Source organism: Canis lupus, chromosome 32, assembly GCF_011100685.1.
Source record: "Canis lupus familiaris isolate Mischka breed German Shepherd chromosome 32, alternate assembly UU_Cfam_GSD_1.0, whole genome shotgun sequence".
In the NCBI taxonomy this organism is placed as follows: domain Eukaryota; kingdom Metazoa; phylum Chordata; class Mammalia; order Carnivora; family Canidae; genus Canis; species Canis lupus.
The window spans coordinates 22,781,834-22,804,180 of NC_049253.1; the positions used below are offsets into that span (position 1 = coordinate 22,781,834).

Consider the following 22,347-nt stretch of genomic DNA (forward strand, 5'->3'; position numbering starts at 1 on the left):
ACCTTTTCAGTTTTTGTGATCATACAGGAACTTGTGTTACCAAATAAGGAAAATATAGGTTATGTAAGACCATAACATTTGCTCCCTCTAAATTAAAATGATATAATGGAGTAAGATACCCTTCGTGGAGTAGGGGGTTATGATAAAAAAACAATTCCTATATCACTTATGTGTCATTACAGGAAACCCTGGGCTTCCCTTCTAACATTAGTTTTCATACAACTTACACACTTAAGTCCCCTAGGCACAATAAGAAAATAAGTTCAGAATTTTTAGACAGCTGAGAAATATAAGAAATAGGTAAATACAACATGTATTACCTCTGGTTTAGAATGGAAGGTTGTTCTATGTTCCATCCACCTCCATTTCCAGTGAGCATGGTAACTTGTTTTGTCAATTTATTTGAAATGTCTTCACATTTGTTCATAAGCCTTATAACTACATCCCTTTCTTGGATCAGTGTTTTACAATGCCATATCAAATCTTCTGATAAGCCATTAGTTTTGGACATCTTTGTGAACTATGGCATAAGAAGAAAAATAATTTAATAGTTTAGATCTAGTAAGTAAAAATCCAGTACCAATCTCTTTATGAGGGAAAAATTTTTAATTTTTACTAATGACCTTAATCAAGTGCTAACAGAATCTGTTTCTTCATGTCTACATTTGAATTCCCAAGGTTCTCTTTGATGAATCAAACTCACCATATTAAAATAAGATGTATCCTTCTCCCCAAAATGCACAATCTCAAGCTACTTTGCCCCTACTAGCTGTTCTCTTATAGGAGAAACTCTCAAGTAAACATTAATATCTCCTATGAAGTTTTCTTTTTAAAATCTCACATTCGTCTTTATCACCAAATGGCACCAAATATAATAACTGTATACCTGATTATCTTGCCTCCATTTTTGTTATTTCCCATAAATATTACCATATGATTATAATCTTCCTGAAACATACTTTTTCTCTATTTATTATCAAAGTACCACCTCTTGAGCTTTTAAAACCCCAATTATTATTTGCCACTTAAATTCTGCTCCTAAACTGAGACTATTACTTGGAAAGATACAGCATAAATCAAAAGTTAACTATGCCCAATTCAATAATCTGGTAAAACTTTTTTAAAAAGTCAATTTCAATACAACACTTGTATAAATGGTTTTTGTGAAAGCTCAAAGAATTTCTTTCAAAAATGTATTTGTATTTATTTTTCTAAAGGAGACACTGAGGGGCACCTGAGTAGTTCAATTTGTTTAAGCATCCAGCTCTTGGTTTTGGCTTGGGTTATGATCTGAGGGCCCTGTGATGGAGCCGTGCTTTGTTCCACATTCAGTGGGGAGTCTCATTGAGCTTTTCTCTCCCTCTCTGCCTCTCCCCTGACTCTCACATGTGCTCTCCAAAATAAATAAATCTTCAAAAAAGACACTGAATATTTCATCATGTAAAAGCTATTAACAGAATTAGAATTTTAACATAGAAGTAGCCGAAAAGATATATCCTGAAGAACATCATAAAAAAATACTTTTAGTGACTGAAAAGAAGAGAAAGCCCACAGCTATCTGAAAACATCCTTATTGAACAAAAAAATAATCCCACAATCCAGAAATGAATAAAAGAAACCAGAGTAAAAGCAACTGTTAAAATAAATCTACATGATTTTGATTCATGTCATCTTATTTAACATACTCTTTCAGGTTATAAGAATCACATTAACAACTCTAGTTTTTGTGATCACAGTATATCTAAGTTCCCAGAGAAGCTTAAATTAATACAAATTCAATACAAATTCAACACTTATAGGATATACTAACATAATTTCATCCAAAATGCAATTATAATAACATACATTTCTTATATCTAATCTAGAAAAGTTGGAAAGAAATAAAATTTCCAATCTATTCCAAAGTCATGGTATTATTATATTGCAGGGTTAAAAAACAAAACAAAAACAGCATTTCACAAATGACACCATGAAATACAAAGTTATTTGCACACTACTTTACATTTTCACAAGAACAACAATATTCACAATGTGACCTTCCACCTTGTGCTTTCCAGGGAAGAGATTTATATATAAACAACAGGATATATAAATCAGTAGAGCCTTGAAAATTTTAAGGAGGTTCTATTAGAACTTTTAATTAAAATATTTTTAGGAGCTTCTGGGTAGCCCAGTTGGTCAAGAGCCTGCTCTTGAATTTTGGCTCAGGTCATAATCTCGGGGTCCTGGGATTGAGCCCTGTGTCGGGGTCTGCACTTAGTGGGGAGTCTGCTTGAGGATTCTCTTTCCCTTTCCCTCTTTCCCTCCCAGCCTCTTGTGGTCTCGCCCTAAAATAATTACATAAATCTTTTTAAAAAATAAATAGAATTTTAAATGGAACTCCAAAATTATAGACCAAAAAATTGATCTCATGCCTGTTGTGGTATATGTGTGAGAGAGCAATAATAACCAAAAAATAAAGAAGAAATATATATTGTGTGCCTTATATAACTACTAGATGCCTTTTATTCACTAACTCATTAAATCTTCACAATAACCACAGATCAATCCACCAATTCTGGATGAATAAACCAAGGTTCAATTTCCAAGGTCATAAAGTAGGCTAAGATTCCAGTCTATACGGTTTTCTTCTTTTCACTAGTACTTATCCCCCACCTTAAAAGTTTAAAAAAAAGCAAAAGTTTTTTTCTGTAAACTACCACTTACTATACTCTAATTTTTTGGCATACTACTGTAGCTGGTGAAGACACCTCATACGTGCACACAGTCCTTGTTCTCATATGGCTTACAGTAATTGGGAAAGACATGCAACAAATTATTTTAAGTGTAACAACTTGTATTACAAGTTTACAAGGGAAAGGACAAAATTTCATGGGCACTTTTCCCAAAGAAACTATTGTAATCTAGGATCTAGAAAGTTCTTTCAGAGTAATAAGGCCAGAAATAAGAAATACTTTGGCCCAAAGAAGATCAATTCAATAATGTCAGAATCTAGAGAGGAAACTTACATTACAAAAAAGAAACGAATCCTGATGAAAGAACACATCAACAGTCATGTAATGGTACTGGTGGGAGCATTTAACCTTCTAATTGTAATTTTACAGAAGATACTGATCCAGAGGAATGTGTTAAACTATATCAGGGAGGTGTAAGCAAAAAAATCCAGATAGGGAAACAGTAGAACAAATGATCCAGTTCCTTCACCAAAGATATTAGAGGAAGAGAGACAGAGACAGAGAGAGAGATGGGAGAGAGAGAGAGACATGGATGGGGGAACCTACAGTTATAAGAGTTAAAAGACTGATATAAATTTTAGTATGTGGACCTTATTTAACGGATTCTAATTCAAACTTACTTAGAAAAAAAATTTATGGTATTTATGAGGAACACAATTTGAACACTGAATGGATATTTTCTAATATTAAGGAATTACTGATGATTTTTATTAGGTGTGACAAAGTAGTTATGTTTAGGGAAAAATTTTTTTGAGATATGTATTTAAATTTTTATGGATAAAGTGAACTCTAAGATTTGCTTCAAAATATGAGACAGAGGGATCCCTGGGTGGCGCAGCGGTTTGGCGCCTGCCTTTGGCCCAGGGTGCAATCCTGGAGACCCGGGATCGAGTCCCACATCGGGCTCCCGGTGCATGGAGCCAGCTTCTCTCTGTGTCTGTGTGTCTCTGCCTCTCTCTCTCTCTCTCTCTCTCTCTCTCTCATAAATAAATAAAAATTAAAAAAAAAATATGAGACAGAGGAAGAGGATGAGGATATAGGTGAAACAAGACCAGACATCAGCCAGGATCTGAAGCTGCTGATGAGGACATGGGGGTTTCACCACACTATTCTAATTTTTAGGTTTGAAATTCTTGCAGAGGAAATAACAAAGAGAACAAAAGGTAACTCTTATTTCAAGATAATGCATCATCTGAATTGGTTACTAAGATTTTTAAATGAACTTAACAGGTGCCTGGGTGGCTTAGTTGGTTAAGTGTCTGCCTTCAACTCAGGTCATGGTCCTAGGGTCTTGGACTGAGCCTCACATTGAGCTCTCTGCTCAGTGGGCAGTCTACTTCTCCCTCTTCCCCCTACTTGTGCTTTCTCTTGTTATCGCTCTTAAATCAATCAATCAATCAATCAATCAATCTTTTTTATTTTTTTTAAGTGCACTTGACGTTTGCTTATTTTTGAGGTCAAAATTTGACTCCCTGGACTTCCTATTGTCCCTACCCTGCTTCCCATATAAGTCCAACCAACATTAGAGATGTTCCAAATTACTGTTTGTAGTTTAGAATTTAAATCTATCTAGTACTGATACACTCCATGAATGTAAAACATCAGATTTTTTAGGAAAAAGTTTAACTGAAAGATGAAGCTGTTAGGATTAGGTTAGTCATGAGTAACAGTAAACCCAAAACATCAGGGGTTTACATAAAATTTAAGTGTATTTCTCTCCCATGTAAATGATGACTTGTAGAAGCACTTCTGGTGCTTGGTATGATAGTTCCCCAATCAAGGATTTTTCTACTTTGTTGCTTTGTATTCTCATTACATGGGGGTTCCTATCACCATACTGACATCTCAATTAACAGGAAAAAGGAATCCTATTAAGGAACATTTTCCAAAAGTTCTAATATACTTCTACTTACATCCCACTGGACAGAAATTTGTCAAATTACCACAAGGCTGCAAAATGTCGTCATAATATGTGGCTAATGTAACTAGCCATAAATCTGTTTAAAGGCCAGAAGGAGTTTTAAAATGAAAAACTGATCCAAAGAAGTTCTATTCAATATGGCTATCACTGATATGGGGGATATGCAGAAAACAAGTTTCTTAGCATTTCACTAGTAATACATAGAACATTTGCAATGCAAAATATTGTGGATATCTGCAGCTAACAGTTTCTAAGAAACAGACAACTGAATGGACATTTACTTTATTTAACCCTAGAAGTCCCATAGGAGAGTACCATAATTATACCCCACTTACAGATGAAAAAATGGAGAATAAGAACCTGCTGAAGGTCAGATAAATTACTGAAAATGTCAGAAATGGGATTCAAAACCAGGCCATCTAGCTCCACTATATTATCTACCCACCTCTACCCTAGTGTGTACTCACAGAACCAAGGGGATAAAGGGGCATGCATAAAATTCAGGAAGAAGAGATCCAACACAAGAGAGACAACAAGCATTACTCAGGATGTCAGGGATATGAGAGCCCCAGGCCACAGCTAAATAGTAGGCCAATAACCCAAACAATGTAAACCGAGCAGATCATTAAGATCCCAGAAAAGATTTTCTTAGGAAGATGAAACTGACGGAATATCTGAAGTGCCTAAAAGCTGAGGGGAAATTTAGACAACTACAGTTTTAGAGTCGAAATAAAAAAAATACATAGAAACTAAGCAAACAGAAAAACCAAAAAAACTAATACGCAGAGAAAACAAAATGCTAAGCATGGGAAAAAAAGTAACCATGCATCATACTACATGGTGAAGCTAAGGAAAGCATTTATATAGTCATAACAATGTAGATAACTAAAAAGTAATCTTCAAAATTATCATAGTTATCAACTTCTATTAGTAGGACTGGGGAATAGGAAATGGGCATGTAAAGTGAGACTGGCAGTGAGATTTAATCTCACCATAGCGTTATATAATGACGTATCAACAGATAAGACCTAAAACAAAAATAAAAAATAGCAATGTACTTATATTACCTAGAGATATGAAAGTGGTAAGAATTAGACAAAAGAAGTGAAAACAGTTATTTGCAGCGTGAGAAACAGGCTGGAGAAGGAGATGGATATGGATTTCTGGAGGGAGTAAGCATGTAGAATTCTTTACCTTGTTAATCTAAATACATGAATAATAAAAATTAAAACTTAGACAAATCTCAATATGTAATTCCACAGTATCTTCATTAGTGGTGTGTGTGTTTCTATGTGTGTTTGAGAGAAAGACAGGCCGGCACTTAAGGAAATATGTAAGAACACTCTACTGTTAACGGTTTTCTGAAGACAAAAAGCATGTAACAATCCTATAAATGACTTAGCCCCATCAAAAAAAGATCAAGAAATGCAAATATTCTATAAATGCTGTATCTACTAGTAAATCTAAAGTTACTGATGAGCATAGAAAACATGGTCCTATTTACATAATATGAAATATACATATAAAAATGGATGCCACAAATAGATGTTCTTTTTTTTTTTTAAAGATATATTTATTTACTCATGAGAGACAGAGAAATAGAGGCAGAGGGAGAAGTAGGCTCCTCAAAGGGAGCTCAGACCCCGGGATCATGCTCTGAGCCGAAGGCAGATGCTCAACTGCTGAACCACCCAGATATCCCTGTTCAATACAGTCTTAAGTGGTGGGTATCTTTGGTAGAATTTTGGCTAACTTAACATTCTTCTTTGTTCTTGCAGGTACTATTTTATTTTAGACAAAGAAAAATCATTCCTCAAAAAATGATAAAGCTTTTTTTTTTCTGAGTGGAAGGAAAAAAAACAATTCCTATTTGCTGGATAATTACATGGGGGAAAAAAGAGTATCAATATGGTCTTGATTACTATCACTTTGATTAAAAACTCAAGTATCACTCTAAGGACTTTTTTTAAGTCACAAACTGAAGTACCTCTCTCCTGCCACAGTGTGTCACTCTTACAATATAAGTATTTGCGAATTTCTACAGGAAGGGGAGAATTGTTTAAAACCTGACTGAACTCTCCACCTAACAAGTTAACATTTTTGAGGACACAGTCCTAATCTTATTCACAGCTATAAAGACCTGGAAGCAGCTGACAAAGCAAATGCATTTCTAATTTTTTTTATAAATGTTTATTAAACTTAAAATAAAGCCTGAATTTACTGAAAATTATCCTATCAGAAAGGAACACGCATTGCAAACTTGTGCAGACATCTTACAATAACCTTAAGTGACAAACTTAAGCAGACGTTTTACAATAATCACTGGGAAAACAAAGCAAAAAAGATAATCTTGGTCTGAGTTACTAGTAGACACAATGAGCCTAAGTGTTTTGACATGAACAAAAACCTTGGCTGTGTGGTTAATGATAAAGGAAAACTGTATTTACAATGACCTAAATGTTAAGGAAGGAGATGTACATATTGAGAAGTTTTTAGGTTGAGTTATTCATGAGTTACTCATGAATCTTGCTTTGGTCAGTATACATTATTACATCCTGGTAAAAGTATAAAGATGCAACACCGTAAGATTATCACAGATGTAATAGCATCCCTACACTACTTTACACAGGTTAGACAAAAACTCAGTAAGTGGTAGGTGAACTGATGCCATCAAATGTGTGAAATTTGACAATTAAAATCCCAATGATACCACATTAACAGATTTTAAACTGACATTATTGGCTTGCTGTATTTCTAAGGTCTACAGGATTTAATGATGTGGTTTCTTACAATAAACACATACTTTACTATTATTAAGCAGAAAAATAAGATGGAAAAATTGTGAAGAAAACTTGACAAACAATATTTAAATTCTGGTTCAAAGAAAATAGGTGTAAAATTACAAATATAAACACTCATATACACTGCACTTATTTATTTAAATAAATTTTACTCATGTAAAGTAAGGGTCACAGAATATCTTACAGCATTTAATGTTTAAAAAGTGTAATTCTCTGACTAGGATGAAATAACGATGTACTTTTCAAATTTTGTTTTATTTATTTTTTCAAATTTTGTTTTAAAAGGCACTACTAACATAATTTTCACATTGTTTTTTTAAGAAAATTAAATACTAGTGATTACATTTAACCTACCAATGTTACAGACTTCAGTTTTAACAAAAACCATAATTAATCCATATTTGTTGGCTTGGTATGCATTTTTAAATGAAATATTGATGACTTAAAGTTCTGACAAATTCCCCAATCCTTAAGACTAAATAAGCTTCAACAATAATGTTAAGATTTTACTAGACATTTACATGCTGTTCTTAATATGCAATTTTCATTAGAGTATAACTGAGTGTCAATTAAAATTTCAACTACTTCTCATAGGAATTTCTAAAAACAGTAGCTATGAAAACAAAAGTAAATGCTTTTTCTTTTGTTTCTTTCTGAAGTTGTTTCACTAGATACATTATCAAACCTTTCTGAATAGGAAAGGAGTATATCATATATACCTTTTCACTAGAATGCACATATTAACTTTATCTTTGATGATTTTAAGTTATGAAATTGCTCTCTAAATAAAAAAAAAAGTTACACTGAAAATTCTAAAGTGACTGAAAGTAAAAGCTTAAAGTTCTACACAAATGAAAATTCAAAGATTATATTCACAGATGTGTCAATGTTAACTGTTTGTTTCCAAACTCTTCATTTACTTACATTTTTCAGGACAGCAAAGCCCTGTTTTTTGATGAAGTAGCAAGTTTACTTTTTGTTACATAAAATACCCAACATTTAAATAAATGGCTAGCAAAAAATATCTTTGTGTTCAATTTTTAGAGAGGGGGCAAGATGCAATAGGAGATTTACGTAGGTTGTGCATAATCCACAAAAAATTCGTGTCGAGAACTAATTCAAACTATGCCAGTTAATTAGTAGGGGAAATATGCTTTCTACACATTAAGTTGAAGATTTTAAAGGTATCTGGCACATATAAGTCTGGTATAATTTACTTTTACTATGAGATATTTGGGCAAGTAGTTACAGTTACTAAACACAGTGGTGCAGATAATTGCATTCCTTATTAAATAAATTAGAATCCCAACAAGCCTGAGCAACTGACTCTACAATAACAGAGGAGACCATTAAAGATTAAAAGAAAGAAGAAAAGGAAGAAAAGAAGAACAAGAAAGCCCTTCAGCAAATACTTTAACAAATAAATCACTCAGGCAAAGCCGAACAAGTTTTGAAAGGACTTGCTTTGACAGATGTTCTCTGGAAAAATAAAGGCTTTAGGCAAAACGAATGGCTTTATTTATTTTATTTTTTTAAGCTACGAAATACTACTAATGGTGTTTCTTTATTTTTCAAATGTCTTAATTTTTTAAAAAATGCTTTTTAGAACCACTATTCAGGAACCCTCCCATCCTGCTACTTTAAAAATACTTATGAAGGGAACTTATGCTCTCACAGATTGTCACAAGTATAAAATTAACCATAAAAGCAACTTTATTCCCTAAGGTAGGGAATAAAGCTTCCTTAAAATTTCTAAACCTTCAAGAGGTACTTCATCTTCTAAAGCTGTAAAAAATCATCCATATTGCTTTCACAGCAGGGCCTATATACAATTCATGCTATAAAAGTCCCCTCTCTCACAAAAGTCAAGGCAAAATTTAAAAGACAGAGTTCTTATATCTCTCTGTATGAATAAAATTTGCTGACTGCTGACACTTATAAAACTCAAAATGCAAGTATTTTGGATAACATTTGTTTATAGGAAATGGAATTCCATAAAATGATCATGCAAAGTGTACTTACCAGTTGATTATGCCTTCCCTTCACCTAACGCTTGAATTCTAGGCTTCACACACTTTTCTATTTTTTCCAATTAAAAATGCTGCAGCCTGCTACACTCCATAAAATGGCCGTGTTGTTTAACCAAGAAAAACATGTTAGAGACTGAGCTGTCACTTTTAAAAGAAAAAGAAAATAAACACTTGCTTCTTTGTGGTGAAGCATAAAACACTTAGCCTGGCATTTTCAATCATGGAGCTCCCCTGGACGTTGCTATTGCTCTTCAAGTAGTTGTAGTAACATTTCTGCCACATTCTTGCCTTCTGCATGGTGTCTCAGCAGTAACAGATCAGAACAGGCTAGCAAACAACTCCTTCCTAAATGTAAGCTCTAATTTCTTCTTCTGCAGTGAAATGAACCAAGTTTCTATGCAAAAGAATGAGTGACAGTATGCCCAGCCAATCAGGTTGGGTTTTTTCAGGAAAATCACCCCTTAATTCATTCAAAATTAGGTCATATGACACTATTTGAAATACTATTGGCTTACAATGAAAGTAATGTTTGCCTCTACACAGGATAAGGCCACCCATCAATGCTTCCCTGGGCTGAAGACACCTTGACTATAAACCGTACTGTGAATTAAACAAACACACACACACAGGGGAAAAAAAAATAATGTAGCCTTACCAGAGCTTCCCAACTATTAAAGGGCCGGAGTTCTGTTATCTTCTGAGCCTTTTTCTGAGAACACTGAGGAATCAAAGTAAGTTCACCAATTGAAGCATCTTGGAGAAAGTGAAGAATTTTACCCTTATAGCCATCCTCCATCACTTCTTCACCACTACTATAGTCCTCATCTAGTGAACTACCCACATCAGAGCCCGAATCATATTCAGAGTCTTCAATAACTCTTTTAGGATTAAATACATTTTTTTTACGCTTCTTGTTAAAACCATTTTGTGGTTTCATGGAACATTTCTGTTTCAGTTTTGTTTTAGCTGCATTTTTAGGATAATTCTGACTTCTTGAAGAAGCTTCTTTTCCATTTGGAAATTCACTTTGTGAAGCATATTGCATATCTGTGTAGAAAGAAAGACAAAAATAACTAAGTTTGAAAGACATAAATTAAATATAAATCTTCAAATAAGATTAAAAAACTATCTAAATGTGTTATTTTCCTTTGGAATATAAAATTCAACTATAATTTGTTAAATCTTAATATGTTTTAAGAGAAATACTAAAGTAGAATTTGAAGCTGTATAATGAGTTGAAATAATTAGTTTCAAAAACAGGTGATAACTTTAAAAAACATTGAATAAACCCTCCATTTTCTAACAAACATCCTGAGAATATAAATGGCAGCTACATATCTGTAAGATATCCCAAACGCTACTCAGCAGCCCCATCTCTATGCCAACACTGAGAGGTATAGGGAAAACAATATTCACCCTAAATTAAAATAATTCCTATTAATATTCCATTGCCATCTCCTTCTATTGAAATACACTATTATTATATAACACTGCTACTTTATCACTGATTAATCATATTCCATAGATTTCTAAGATGCCTGTGATTGAAGATACTGTTATTTCTTACCGTCAATCTATAACACAGTAATTTACCATTTACAATGCTTATTTTATTCAGAGTGCTTTAGAGTTACACACTGATTATCATACATTCATTATTGTGCATATATAAAAGAGAGAAAAATAAATTGAACAAAGTAGTCCTCAAGTACTTCACATTCACAATCTACTTCTTTTGAATCACTTCTCCAGACTCAGAATTGGCAATATTGGTGGCTTTCTTTTTCCCCACACAATATCATTCTGTGTGCCATCAAGAGCACTAGTACTAAGTATTTTGTAAAAGAATTAGAAAACAAAAACACTAAAGCCACTGTACTGGGCTTTATAAGCAGGCTTTGCAATTAAACAAGAATCAATTCGATCAGCTCTTCATAAGGATATGTGATTCAACTCTTCTTCAGTACTTTTTTCCTCTACCATTTGGTTCTAAAAGTTAAAAGTGCTCCAATACAGGTTTAGGGACTTTCTTCCAAGCCAGTGATACTCATCTTTTAGGTTTTTGATTCTGGTGCTTTTGATATTCATGTAAGAGCAGGCTAGGACACCTACATTACTGTGATTATAAACCACCAGCAATCATAAGATCTATCCTGCGAACTGCTAAAATACAAAAAAAAAGTTTCCTTTACATTCAATTAAAACATGGTAATTTAAAAGTAGCCTTAGCTATCAAAAAAAGCCAAATAGAAAAAGATATTAACTATTTCATTTTACACTGTCATTAAAGAACAGGCCAAAACATTTGAAACTGCTCATTTAAAAATTTTTTACATCATTATTTCCAAGGTCTTTTGCAATACTGTTCTCTGTATTAGCTAATAGGTTTACATTTTTCTTATATACCAAAATACAGAACATAATGGGAAGTATGTTTTCTAGGACAGAAAGAAGCTAATTACCTTGGTCTTCTGCAAACACTTTTAAAGATTCTAAAGCTTCTGTGTACATCCATTCATGTTCCTTGAGTACTTCTCTTAGCTCCTAGAAATAAGTCATTGATCCTTTGTTAAAAGTCTAAAATTAACAACTTGTAGAATACTTTTATGCTCTTTTAAAAATAAGTAAATCACTTGAAAATTTGTATCAAATATTTCACGTTTATATGCTGCTTTACAAATGCTTTCTGTGTATATAAAATTTCACCTCTGTGAATTTTTAAGTCTTCAAAGGAAAGGAAGCTAGACTTTTTTTGCATTTCAACTCTCCCAATGAAGTGCTCTGAACACCAGGATCAAAAATGTTTGTTCAATTAAATTTCAACATGCAGCTAGGCTTTTACAAAGTGTCAACTTCAAAACATACAGTTTCAACACATGTAAAGACACAACATAACAAATTTTGCATTTAGCTCATCAGAATTTGGCTAATGTACTATGTGTGCACATACCTGAATAAATCAATGCAAGTGTAAAATGTATTCTAAATACTAAACAAATAATGGGCTTCAACATACAATCAGGTGATTCAACAGAGGCCCTTTTAGCAATGGCAAGCTTGGCATGAGTTCTCATATGGACTCTGAAAGTACTGCTACTATTTACCAGGTAGAACAAAGCTTATGGAATACTGAAGTGCTGAAATGCAGTACTATATTTACAAAAAAGAATTTAAGGTTATTTTTTTTTTTAGTTATCTCTACACCCAGTGTGAGGCTTGAACCCACAATCAAGATCAAGAGTCATGCTTTTCCAATTGAGCCAGCCAGGCACCCCTAACACTTTAAAATTCTTTTTTTTTTTTAACTGTTTATTTATTCATGAGAGACAGAGACAGAGAGAGGCAGAGATACAGGCAGAGGGAGAAGCAGGCTCCATGCAGGGAGCCCGATGTGGGACTCGATCCTGGGACTCCAGGATCACACCCTGAGCCAAAGGCAGACAGACACTCAACCGCTGAGCCACCCAGGCATCCCACACTTTAAAATTTCTTAATGATGGGACCCCTGGGTGGCGCAGCGGTTTGGCGCCTGCCTTTGGCCCAGGGTGCGATCCTGGAGACCCGGGATCGAGTCCCATGTCGGGCTCCCGGTGCATGGAGCCTGCTTCTCCCTCTGCCTGTGTCTCTGCCTCTCTCTCTCTCTCTCTCTCTCTCTCTGTGACTATCATAAATTAAAAAAAATAATAAATAAATAAAATTTCTTAATGAGAAATTTAAAGGACAAGAATATGAAAAAAGCTAAAACAGCTGAGTTGGCTTACTACATATCCACATTTTATTCATGAGTTCCAATTGTTATGTTTGTTATGATTATGGTTATTATGCTGATACAGTTAGCAATTAAGGCAAATAATGTAAAGAACAAACAGTATAAAAGTATTTTATAATATTGATAAAGGAGTATATTTAATTAGAATAATGGAAAACATACCCTAAGGCTTTATACAGTTTATTTCAAACGCTATTTTGTTTCAAACATTTAGTACACACTGAGTAATTTCTGTTCATGACTACCTACCTGTTTATCAAAATTAGGAAATTCCTTTTGCAATTTCAATACAATACTTTCTTGCTTTTCCCAATTATTACTAGATTCTGCAGACTCATTTGATTCTTCTCCCTATTGGAAAGAAAAAAGAACCAATTAAGGAGATCATCTATAATGTTAAGTCTTAAGACAATTACATTTATATTTGACTTGATTTGGAACTTGCCACATTAAGAATCCAAAAATGTTTTCCTGTTTCTTGTGAAAAACGGACAAATATATATCTTAAAGGATAAAAAATATTGCTCCTTTAAGATTACAAAAAGACCTTGACTGCCTATTTAATAACTCAAACTTCATAAAACAGTCAACATGAGATAAATCTGCTAAAAGACTAGAATGTTCCTCAAATTACTCCAAATAATTCAGGTATATTGAAGTCTTACCAAGCTAACAGCAAATTAAAAAAAAAAAAAAAAGATTCAGATATCTATTACAATTTTACACCTCCATACAAATTTCAAGTACTGAGAGATAAAAGTTTACTTTCAGTTTGGTACTGATTCACAGAATGGCTTAAATATTAATTGTTCAGCCACAACATAAAAGTAACACAATGATAAACTTATGTGAAACAAAAACATTAATCTGGTAATAATTATAGTTATTCATACAATCTCTTTCTTGTCACTTGACTAAAAAAGACTTTAAAATTCTACATTTAAAGAGTGCTTGGGTGGCTAGTCAAGTGTTCTACTCTTGGTTTCAACTCAGGTAATGATATCACGGTCATGGGATGGAGCCATGAGACAGGCTCTGTGGGGAGACTGCTTGAGATTCTCTTTCTCTCTCCCTCTCTCTTTCTGCCCTTCCCTACCACACACTTTCTCTCTCAAAATAAATGAATAAGTGTTCTTTTAAAAATATTTTATCTATTCATGAGAGACACAGAGAGAGAGAGGCACAGACCCCGGCAGAGGGAGAAGCAGGCTCCATGCAGGGAGCCCAATGTGGGACTTGACTGCAGAACCCCAGGATCACAAGCTGAGCCTAAGACAGGCACTCCAACCACTGAGCCACCCAGGCTTCCCAAATGAATAAATCTTAAAAAAAGATTTTTGGGTTTATGCTTCAGAAAAATCCTGCAGTTTGGTCAATCAAAAAAACATTTCTCTAACTCTGCTTAGAACTGTACCACATGCCATGTAAGCAAGGTATAGAAAAATACAGCCTCATTTTTTTCTCTTCTACCTCATTTCTTATCCAACAACTAATGTTATTTTCCTTTCACTACCCATAAATTGTGAGTGATACTTCTCTCCTGCACAAAGGTATGATGGAGTTCCACAAGACAGACACAAATAAAATACTGTGGAAGTTTAGAGTAGGAAGAAGAAAACTGCATGAGTTTTTCTAATAGTAAATGGCCCTTTGGGTTGAAGAACAGAAACCATGGATAGGCTACAAGGCTGCAAAATTAAACCAGAGCTAGTACTACATTTGGCCTGGAGTGCTAAATTGAGGTCAGTCTTTATTATGAAAGCAAAGGATTTGGAGCTGGGGAATACAACACTAATATGGAGAAAGCCTTTCAAGGCTCTCAAAAATTCATACTACTATCCTCACTTAACAGCTGAAGACACTGAAACTTTAAGAACTAACCTTTGAGAGGCCACAGATATAGATAAGAACCATCTGAGGCAGGAATAGAAACTTCGGTATCTAACTCTACACGGGTGTTTTTCCACCATGTAAATGTTTCCTAAATCTTAGTCATTCACACAGCACATTTCCTGGTTTTAATATCCAATGTCCATGAAAGAACAAATGGATAAACAAACTGTGGTATATACATAAAATGCTATATTATTCAGCCTTAAAAAAAGAAGTACTTAAAAAAAAAGAGGTACTGATACTTGCTACAATGTGGATGAACCTCTGAAAATGCTGTGCTAAGTGAAAGCTAGACACAAAAGGTAACTTATTGTGTGCCTTCTCTACTCACATGAAATATTCAGGATAGATAAATCCATAGAAAGTGGACTGGCTGCCAGGGGCGGGGCAGGGGGGGAAGAGGAGGGAAGAGAGACAGGAGAGCAACTCCTTAAAAGGTAGGACATGCTATTACGGGGTGATAAAAAGATCTTAGAACTAGACAGGGGTGGTAGTTGCACAGCACTGCAAATGTACAAACTGGCAATGAATCGTTCATTTGAAAATGTTAATTTTTTAAATTATTTTTTATATTTTATTTATTTATTCATGAGAGACACAGAGAGAGAGGCAGAGACACAGGCAGAGGGAGAAGCTGGCTCCATGCAAAGAGCCCGATGTGGGACTTGATTCCCAGGTCTCCAGGATCACGCCCTGGGCTAAAGGTGGCGCTAAACCGCCGAGCCACCTGGGCTGCCCTGTAAATGTTAATTTTATGCTATGTGAATTTCACCTCCATAAAAACAGTTTGCTATTTGGAAAACCGTAAATAACTTTTGGGAATCAAGTATATTACAACCCAAATTAAACATTCTCACTTGCTGTCTGGTCTCAGATCTGACACTCTGCCAGCTCTGCTAATCCCTGGTGACTTAAAACACCTCTACAATCCAGTGGCTACGCTAGAGCTTTACAGATGCCAGGTGACACATGGACTTGGGCCTAAATCTGTCCCAGTGGGCTGCAGGGTTATGAACTGATCCTGTGGCTATTTTTCCCATTCCAGAATGCAGAGTTGGAACAGACATAGTTAGGACTGGCAGCAATCTCATATTAGCTCATTGGCCCAGGGAGCAATTTGTTTTTAGGAAAAGAACAAATCCAAGTTCATAAAACTGAGGAGGGGACAGAGGGGGGGGCAAGGAGGGGGAGAAGGAGAAGCACACACAGCAGCAGCAGCAGCACCATATTCCTGAAGGAACTGAGATGGATATCATATCCTAATTCCAATGTCATGTGGTTCCTTGGCCTATACAAAAACTGGATGATGGCCTTTGGGGGATTATTTCAGGTTATCATAAACAAAGAAGTGATGACCCCAATTGTAACTACTATACCAGATGTGGAATTTTTACTAGAGCAAATCAATATAACTGTGCAGTTATAACAATCTGTTAGATTGTTAAGAGTTACTTTATAAACAGATTAAGCAACTCACACCATAGTGAAGTATACCTTGCCTCCAGTATCCACAGAGGCTGCCATTGCCCCTATTGTCCCCATCTCAATTAGAAGTACATGCCAAAGCAATTTGTTTTCATCTGGGTAGGTCAGTGTCTTCACGGCTATGGTAACTCTCCTGTTCTTTCCTCATACAGTACTCTAGGACTGATAGTTTTGCACAGTCCACAGAATTCACTTTAATCATCTACACTGAAGACCTTACACTGACTGGATGCAGTAGGCAGGTAGCTGTGGGTACCTTAGTAAGATGCATGTATGCCAAAGAGTGAGAAGTAACCCTCCTCAAATTCTGGGGACTACCACTTTCATGAATTTTACGGGGAGGGGGTCCAATCAGGAGCATGTTGCAAATGTCATTCAAAAGTAAATGGAAAGAAAGAAAAAAAAAGTAAATGGAAAGAAAAAGGGTGCATATTGTTTAAGAAGAGGCATAATACTTGGTCAGCCTCTAGATACCTGAGGCGAGGTATACTTCACTATGGTGTGTGCTTATTCTATTTACAAAGTAACTTTTATGACTGTGACAGTTGTAAGTGGGGCCCACATTAAGAGAAGGCTCTGTAGCAGGTCCAGGATGTAGTACAGGTGCTCTACCACTTGGGCTTCATGAGCAACAAGCAGATGCAATGATCCTGAAGCTCTGTGACTAATAAGGATGTTGTATGAAGTCTCTAGAAAGCCCTAATAGGAAAATCATAGCAGAGACCCATAAGCTTTTAGAGCAAGGTCAAATGACCTTCTGCTGAAAACTACAGTCTGTTCTGCTAAACATCACATACACAATTCCAAAATTACTGCATTGTGCAAAATCATGAAAATAAAAACTACAGTTTAGGGCAGCCTGGGTGGCTCAGCGGTTTAACGTCGCTTTCAGCCCAGGGTGTGATCCTGGAGTCCTGGGATTGAGTCCCACATCAGGCTTCGTGCATGGAGCCTGCTTCTCCCTCTGCCTGTGTCTCTGCCTCTCTCTCTCTCTCTCTGTCTCTCTCATGAATAAATAAAGAAAAAATCTTAAAAAAAACAAAACAAAACTGCAGTTTAAGAAAAATCATGTTAGAGGTACAACATTCAAAAACTTCATCAGTAACACATTAAAGAGAGAAAGGATCCTAAAAACAGGGCAGCACAATTTCACATACATTAAATGGTTAAGAAATATGTAAATACTATAATAAATATGAACTGAAGTCTGTTTGGGGGTGTTAGCACTGGAAGTATTACAGCTTGTGAGTTACTGAGAAGTGGTAGAAGAGTTACTGAAAATGACCACATCTGTTAACACCAGCTATGGAATGCCATGGCTCACTGTTCTTGTGTTATCTCTGCTATAGTAGCTGAAGACATAAATAAGAAATTATAAAATAAATATATTTCTGCTCCTTTGCTAGACTCTCCTCTCATACTAATGCTATCTGTATGGTTCTTTTTGTAAAAATTTATTTGAGAGAGAATGAAGGAGGGAGAGGCAGAGAGATGGAGAGGCAGATAATCGTAAGCAGACTCCGCACTGAGCAGAGAGCCTAATATAGGGCTTGAACTCACAATCCTGAGATCATGGCCTGAGCCAAAATCTAGAGTTGGATGCTTAACTGACTGAGCCACCCAGGCAGTCTGTATGGTTCTAAATGCACCTCAATGTAATGCAGGACTCTTACTACATTCAGCATTAAAGCCATTATCTTCCAAGCAGTACATCTGTTTTCAGTAACACTTAAAACATCTGCTAACTTGATGTATTAAGCTGTCATGGTGTAACCTTCTAGTCTTCCCATCAATATCATCATCACCTTCTGCATCCAGCAGCAGCAATTATTGCAAGAGTTCTGTGATTAGTTAGATCACCAGAATAAGACCCTAGCTCTTAAACATCTCCAGTTTCTACTTCCTCAAATCCAACCTGCTTTCCTATATCAACACAGCTTGTTCTGAGTTTTAAGAACTACTCTAAAGAATCAAAAACTTTCAAAATTGCAAATCAAGTCAAGGAGGGCTTTCTACCCCATATAACACAAACTCTTTTATCACTCCAGGCTTTTACAATGGTAGAAATGAACAATCTGATGTTAAGTCTATTCCCAAATTCTATAACCACATCTATATTCTCACTTTCAGTAACAGCAATTAGCAAATTAAATGCTTACGCTAAATAGTAAGATAAATGCTATAATCACACTTTTATCACAGGGCTATCTCAGAGAGGTGGTTTTTTGAAGCAAAAAGAAGAAAAATAATGGGGTTGAGTTCGGTTTTTGTAAATAGGCAGGCCTGATGCATTATAAGAGTTTTTAAGCAATGTTCTCTCTCTCTCTCTCTCTCTCTCTCTCTTTTTTACAATAATGCTCTTACAACAGAGAAAAATTAAGTAAAAATATCAATGTAGATATGCACAATTCATCTACTTTTCCCATACCTGTAGTGAACTCCAAGGCTGACTTTCTTTTAAAAAGCTCAACTCAGTTTGGTAACTAATAAACTACTATTGGTTTTAGCTCTAAATCTCTACTTGCCACTAGTGCTGAACATCACAGTAATGCTATCTTATAAAGCCTTAATTCCTGTTTTCTGTCTTTCATATTTGGGATCTGTAAGGCATGCATTTGTAAGAGGTATCTGTTTCATTAAAATTGACAGTTTAATTCAATGTATGGTTGTTCTTTCAGTTTACTTCTGTAACACAGTTGGAAAATTCTTTTGCAGCTTTCCTATCTGCACTCATCACTTTGTGTGTCAGCTGATGGCTTAGGAATTTGTAGCACTTACTTGAAAATATTAAATCAACCACTACTAGCACCAAAAGAAGCTACTTCTGCAGGATAGTTATTTCCTTAAAAAAGCTTTGTATATAAAGATCCATATGGAAGAAGTTGTTCCTAATTTTTTCACTTTTCTAATTCAAACGCTCAACAATTTTTCCTTTTCTTCTATTTCTTTATGCCTATCCATACTGACTTCCCAGCAATTGATAACAGTCCAGCTGAATTATTTTTGTGGCTCTGTCTCTGATGTTCCACAATGTGGATTCCTTTATGCCTGTTGCTTGGGATACAGCACATATTCTTATTTCTTCCCAAACATTTGTTTCAAGTTTTTTTTCCAATACTTAACTTTCTTTTTGTACATACTGGCTGGTATTTTTTTAATTTATTATTTTTAAAAGATTTTATTTATTTATTCATGAGAGACACACGGGGGTAGGGTGGGGTGCAGAGACACAGGCAGAGGGAGAAGCAGGCTCCCTGCAGGGAGCCCAACGTGGGACTTGATCCCGGAACTCCAGGATCAGGCCCTGGGCTGAAGGTGGCGATAAACCGCTGAGCCACCCAGGCTGCCTACTGCCTGGTATTTTTAAACGAGATTGCTTAAATATGTTTGGGATGTTGAATGGATGCTTTTTTTTCATATAGAAAAGTTCACAATGTGAAAGAATATCTAAAACACAGCCTTGTGGGATAATAAACATGGTAAAATGAGGCAGCCAGTAGATGTTTGGGGTCTGTGCATTTTGTGTATTCCTATGTGGTCCAATGCAGCTGGGTCAGTGTTTTGTGTTCATCTAGTTCTTCTCATAAACAAAACTGTACATAAATAACACAAAATTTAAGTTATTCTAAAATTGCTTTTTAACATATTTATTGCACTGTAACAAATTCACATTTTAAAAACAGAACAGATTGATATCTTTTTGTGAAACAATTGCTGGCTTGATAGGGAGTCCTGACAGGAACAGAATGGTTGACCTTGGGACATCAAATGACCATGAGACTTGAGCTATTATGTGATCTGATTATCTGATCCATCAAGCCTAAAACTGAGCATGAACAGCAACAACCGACCAAGTGGAAATGGAAGATTTAAAACTGAACTTGAGGAGGTTCAGGAGGAACAAGTAAGTTGCATGTGCAACTGTCCCAGACTCCCATGGTACCTACTTCTGCTATACTGTGCCCCTCCTTCAACTAGTATCCATGGCTCTTTTAGGAATTCTTTATAATCAAATAAAGTGAGGGAAACTCTTGACCTTAGTTTTCAAAGGGCTTACATACCATTAAAAGAAGCCCAAAATGAAGTAAACTGCTATGATTTAACCTCATTTAAAAGAGTAGTCCTGTGCACAACTCTGGGCAGTACATCTTACTGTCCATTTTGTATAAAAAGAGATGGCCAGGTGTACACAGCTATGATATATTATGGGCAGAAGCCAAAGTGGAGAGTAAAAGACTGGTGACCAGAAGTCTGGGAAAGAGATGCACTGTTGAATTTATCAGGAGTTTTTCTGAGAACAGAATGCAAAGGCAAGAATTTTTCTTGAGAATGTTCAGCAAAGGGCATCTACTACATAGGACATTTTTAGTAATCAGATGGACAAGATGATCTATTCTGTGAATACCAATACCACCACAGGCACTTGGCCTGTTCAATGGGTCTACATACAAATGGCCATGGCAACAGGAATTGAGGCTGTGCAGACAGATCAACAGATCAACAAAACAGTCCCACACCAAGATTTATCTGACCATTGCTACCAACAAATACCTGACCTGCCAAGAGCAAAGGCCAACAATGAGTTTCCATAATACCACCATTCCTTGGGGGAGTCAGTCAACTGTCTGGTGGCAGGCTGATTACATTGGACCCTTTTCCTCATTGAAGGGATAGTAAGAGAAACCTATCCTAAGCTGTCTTTCCTATCTACTTGCTTCTGGAAATACCAGTTATGGGTTGAATTGTGTACCTTCAATATTCATGTTATGAGTATCACCCAGTACCTCAGAATGTGACTGAGATAATCAAATTAAAATTAAGGTGAGCCCTAATCTCATGACTGATGTCTTTATAAAAAGGAAAATTTAGAGACAGATATGCACACAAGCAACATGCAATATGACGATGAAGGCAAGGATCTAAATAATCTAAATATTCTAAATCTAAAGGATCTAAATAGCCAAGGAACACTAAAGTTGCCAGCAAACCACCAGAAACAAAAAATAATGGAAAACCTTCTTCAGAAAAAACCAACCCTTCTGATACACTAGCTTCAGAACTGTAAGACAATACATTTCTGTTGTTTAAGACACCCAGTTTGTGCTACTTTGTCATGGCAGCCCTAGGAGACTAATATATCATATACAGATATGCAGAAGACCTAATTCACATAGTACACTGTGACACCATAATGTTCCTGACCAGGGAGCTAAGAGAAGTGCATCAATGAATTTATGCCCAAGTTCAGTGATTTCATCATGTGCCTCAAAACTTAGAAGCAGTGGGCTTAGATAACAGTGGTACCACTTAGTGAAAATTCAGCACATGAACTTACAGAGAACACACAAAACTAATGTATGAAAAAAGTAAATGCTTTGAATCAGCAATCAATATGATGCTACTTTCCCCAGAGTCATTATACATATATCTGTAAACTAAAATGTGGGCCTAGTCTCTTATACTACAGCTGTTCCTCATACCTAAAAAAAAAAAAAACCCATTCATAGAATTTCAACTTCCCATCAGTATTAGTTCTCAAGAAAAGAATGCTTCCATGTAGGGACATAACAATTGTCTCAGTAAATTAGGGTAGAGACTGCCATCTGGCTACTTTGGGCTTCTTATTCCATTAAATTACAGGTTAAAAAAAAAAAAGTTACTACACAAGTTGGGGTAACTGATTTTGATTACCAAGAAGAAATTGTGTTGTCTT

At 35.5% G+C, this 22,347-nt stretch overlaps 1 protein-coding gene across 7 annotated transcripts in view; it reads right to left on the reverse strand.

The window, feature by feature from the left end:
• SMARCAD1 (SWI/SNF-related, matrix-associated actin-dependent regulator of chromatin, subfamily a, containing DEAD/H box 1) overlaps positions 1–22,347 on the reverse strand; it is a 78,314-nt gene that overhangs the window by 22,954 nt on the left and 33,013 nt on the right. For 6 of the 7 annotated variants that reach the window (XM_038582123.1, XM_038582125.1, XM_038582122.1 and 3 more), the window contains exons 7-10: positions 13,506–13,607; positions 11,950–12,031; positions 10,143–10,534; positions 321–520 (exon numbers count right to left, since the gene is read on the reverse strand). In XM_038582123.1, coding sequence (XP_038438051.1) covers positions 321–520; positions 10,143–10,534; positions 11,950–12,031; positions 13,506–13,607 — 776 coding nt within the window. Of the gene's footprint in view, positions 1–320; positions 521–9,479; positions 9,859–10,142; positions 10,535–11,949; positions 12,032–13,505; positions 13,608–22,347 lie in introns of those variants that run through there. The other variant, XM_038582127.1, reaches the window with a different exon arrangement.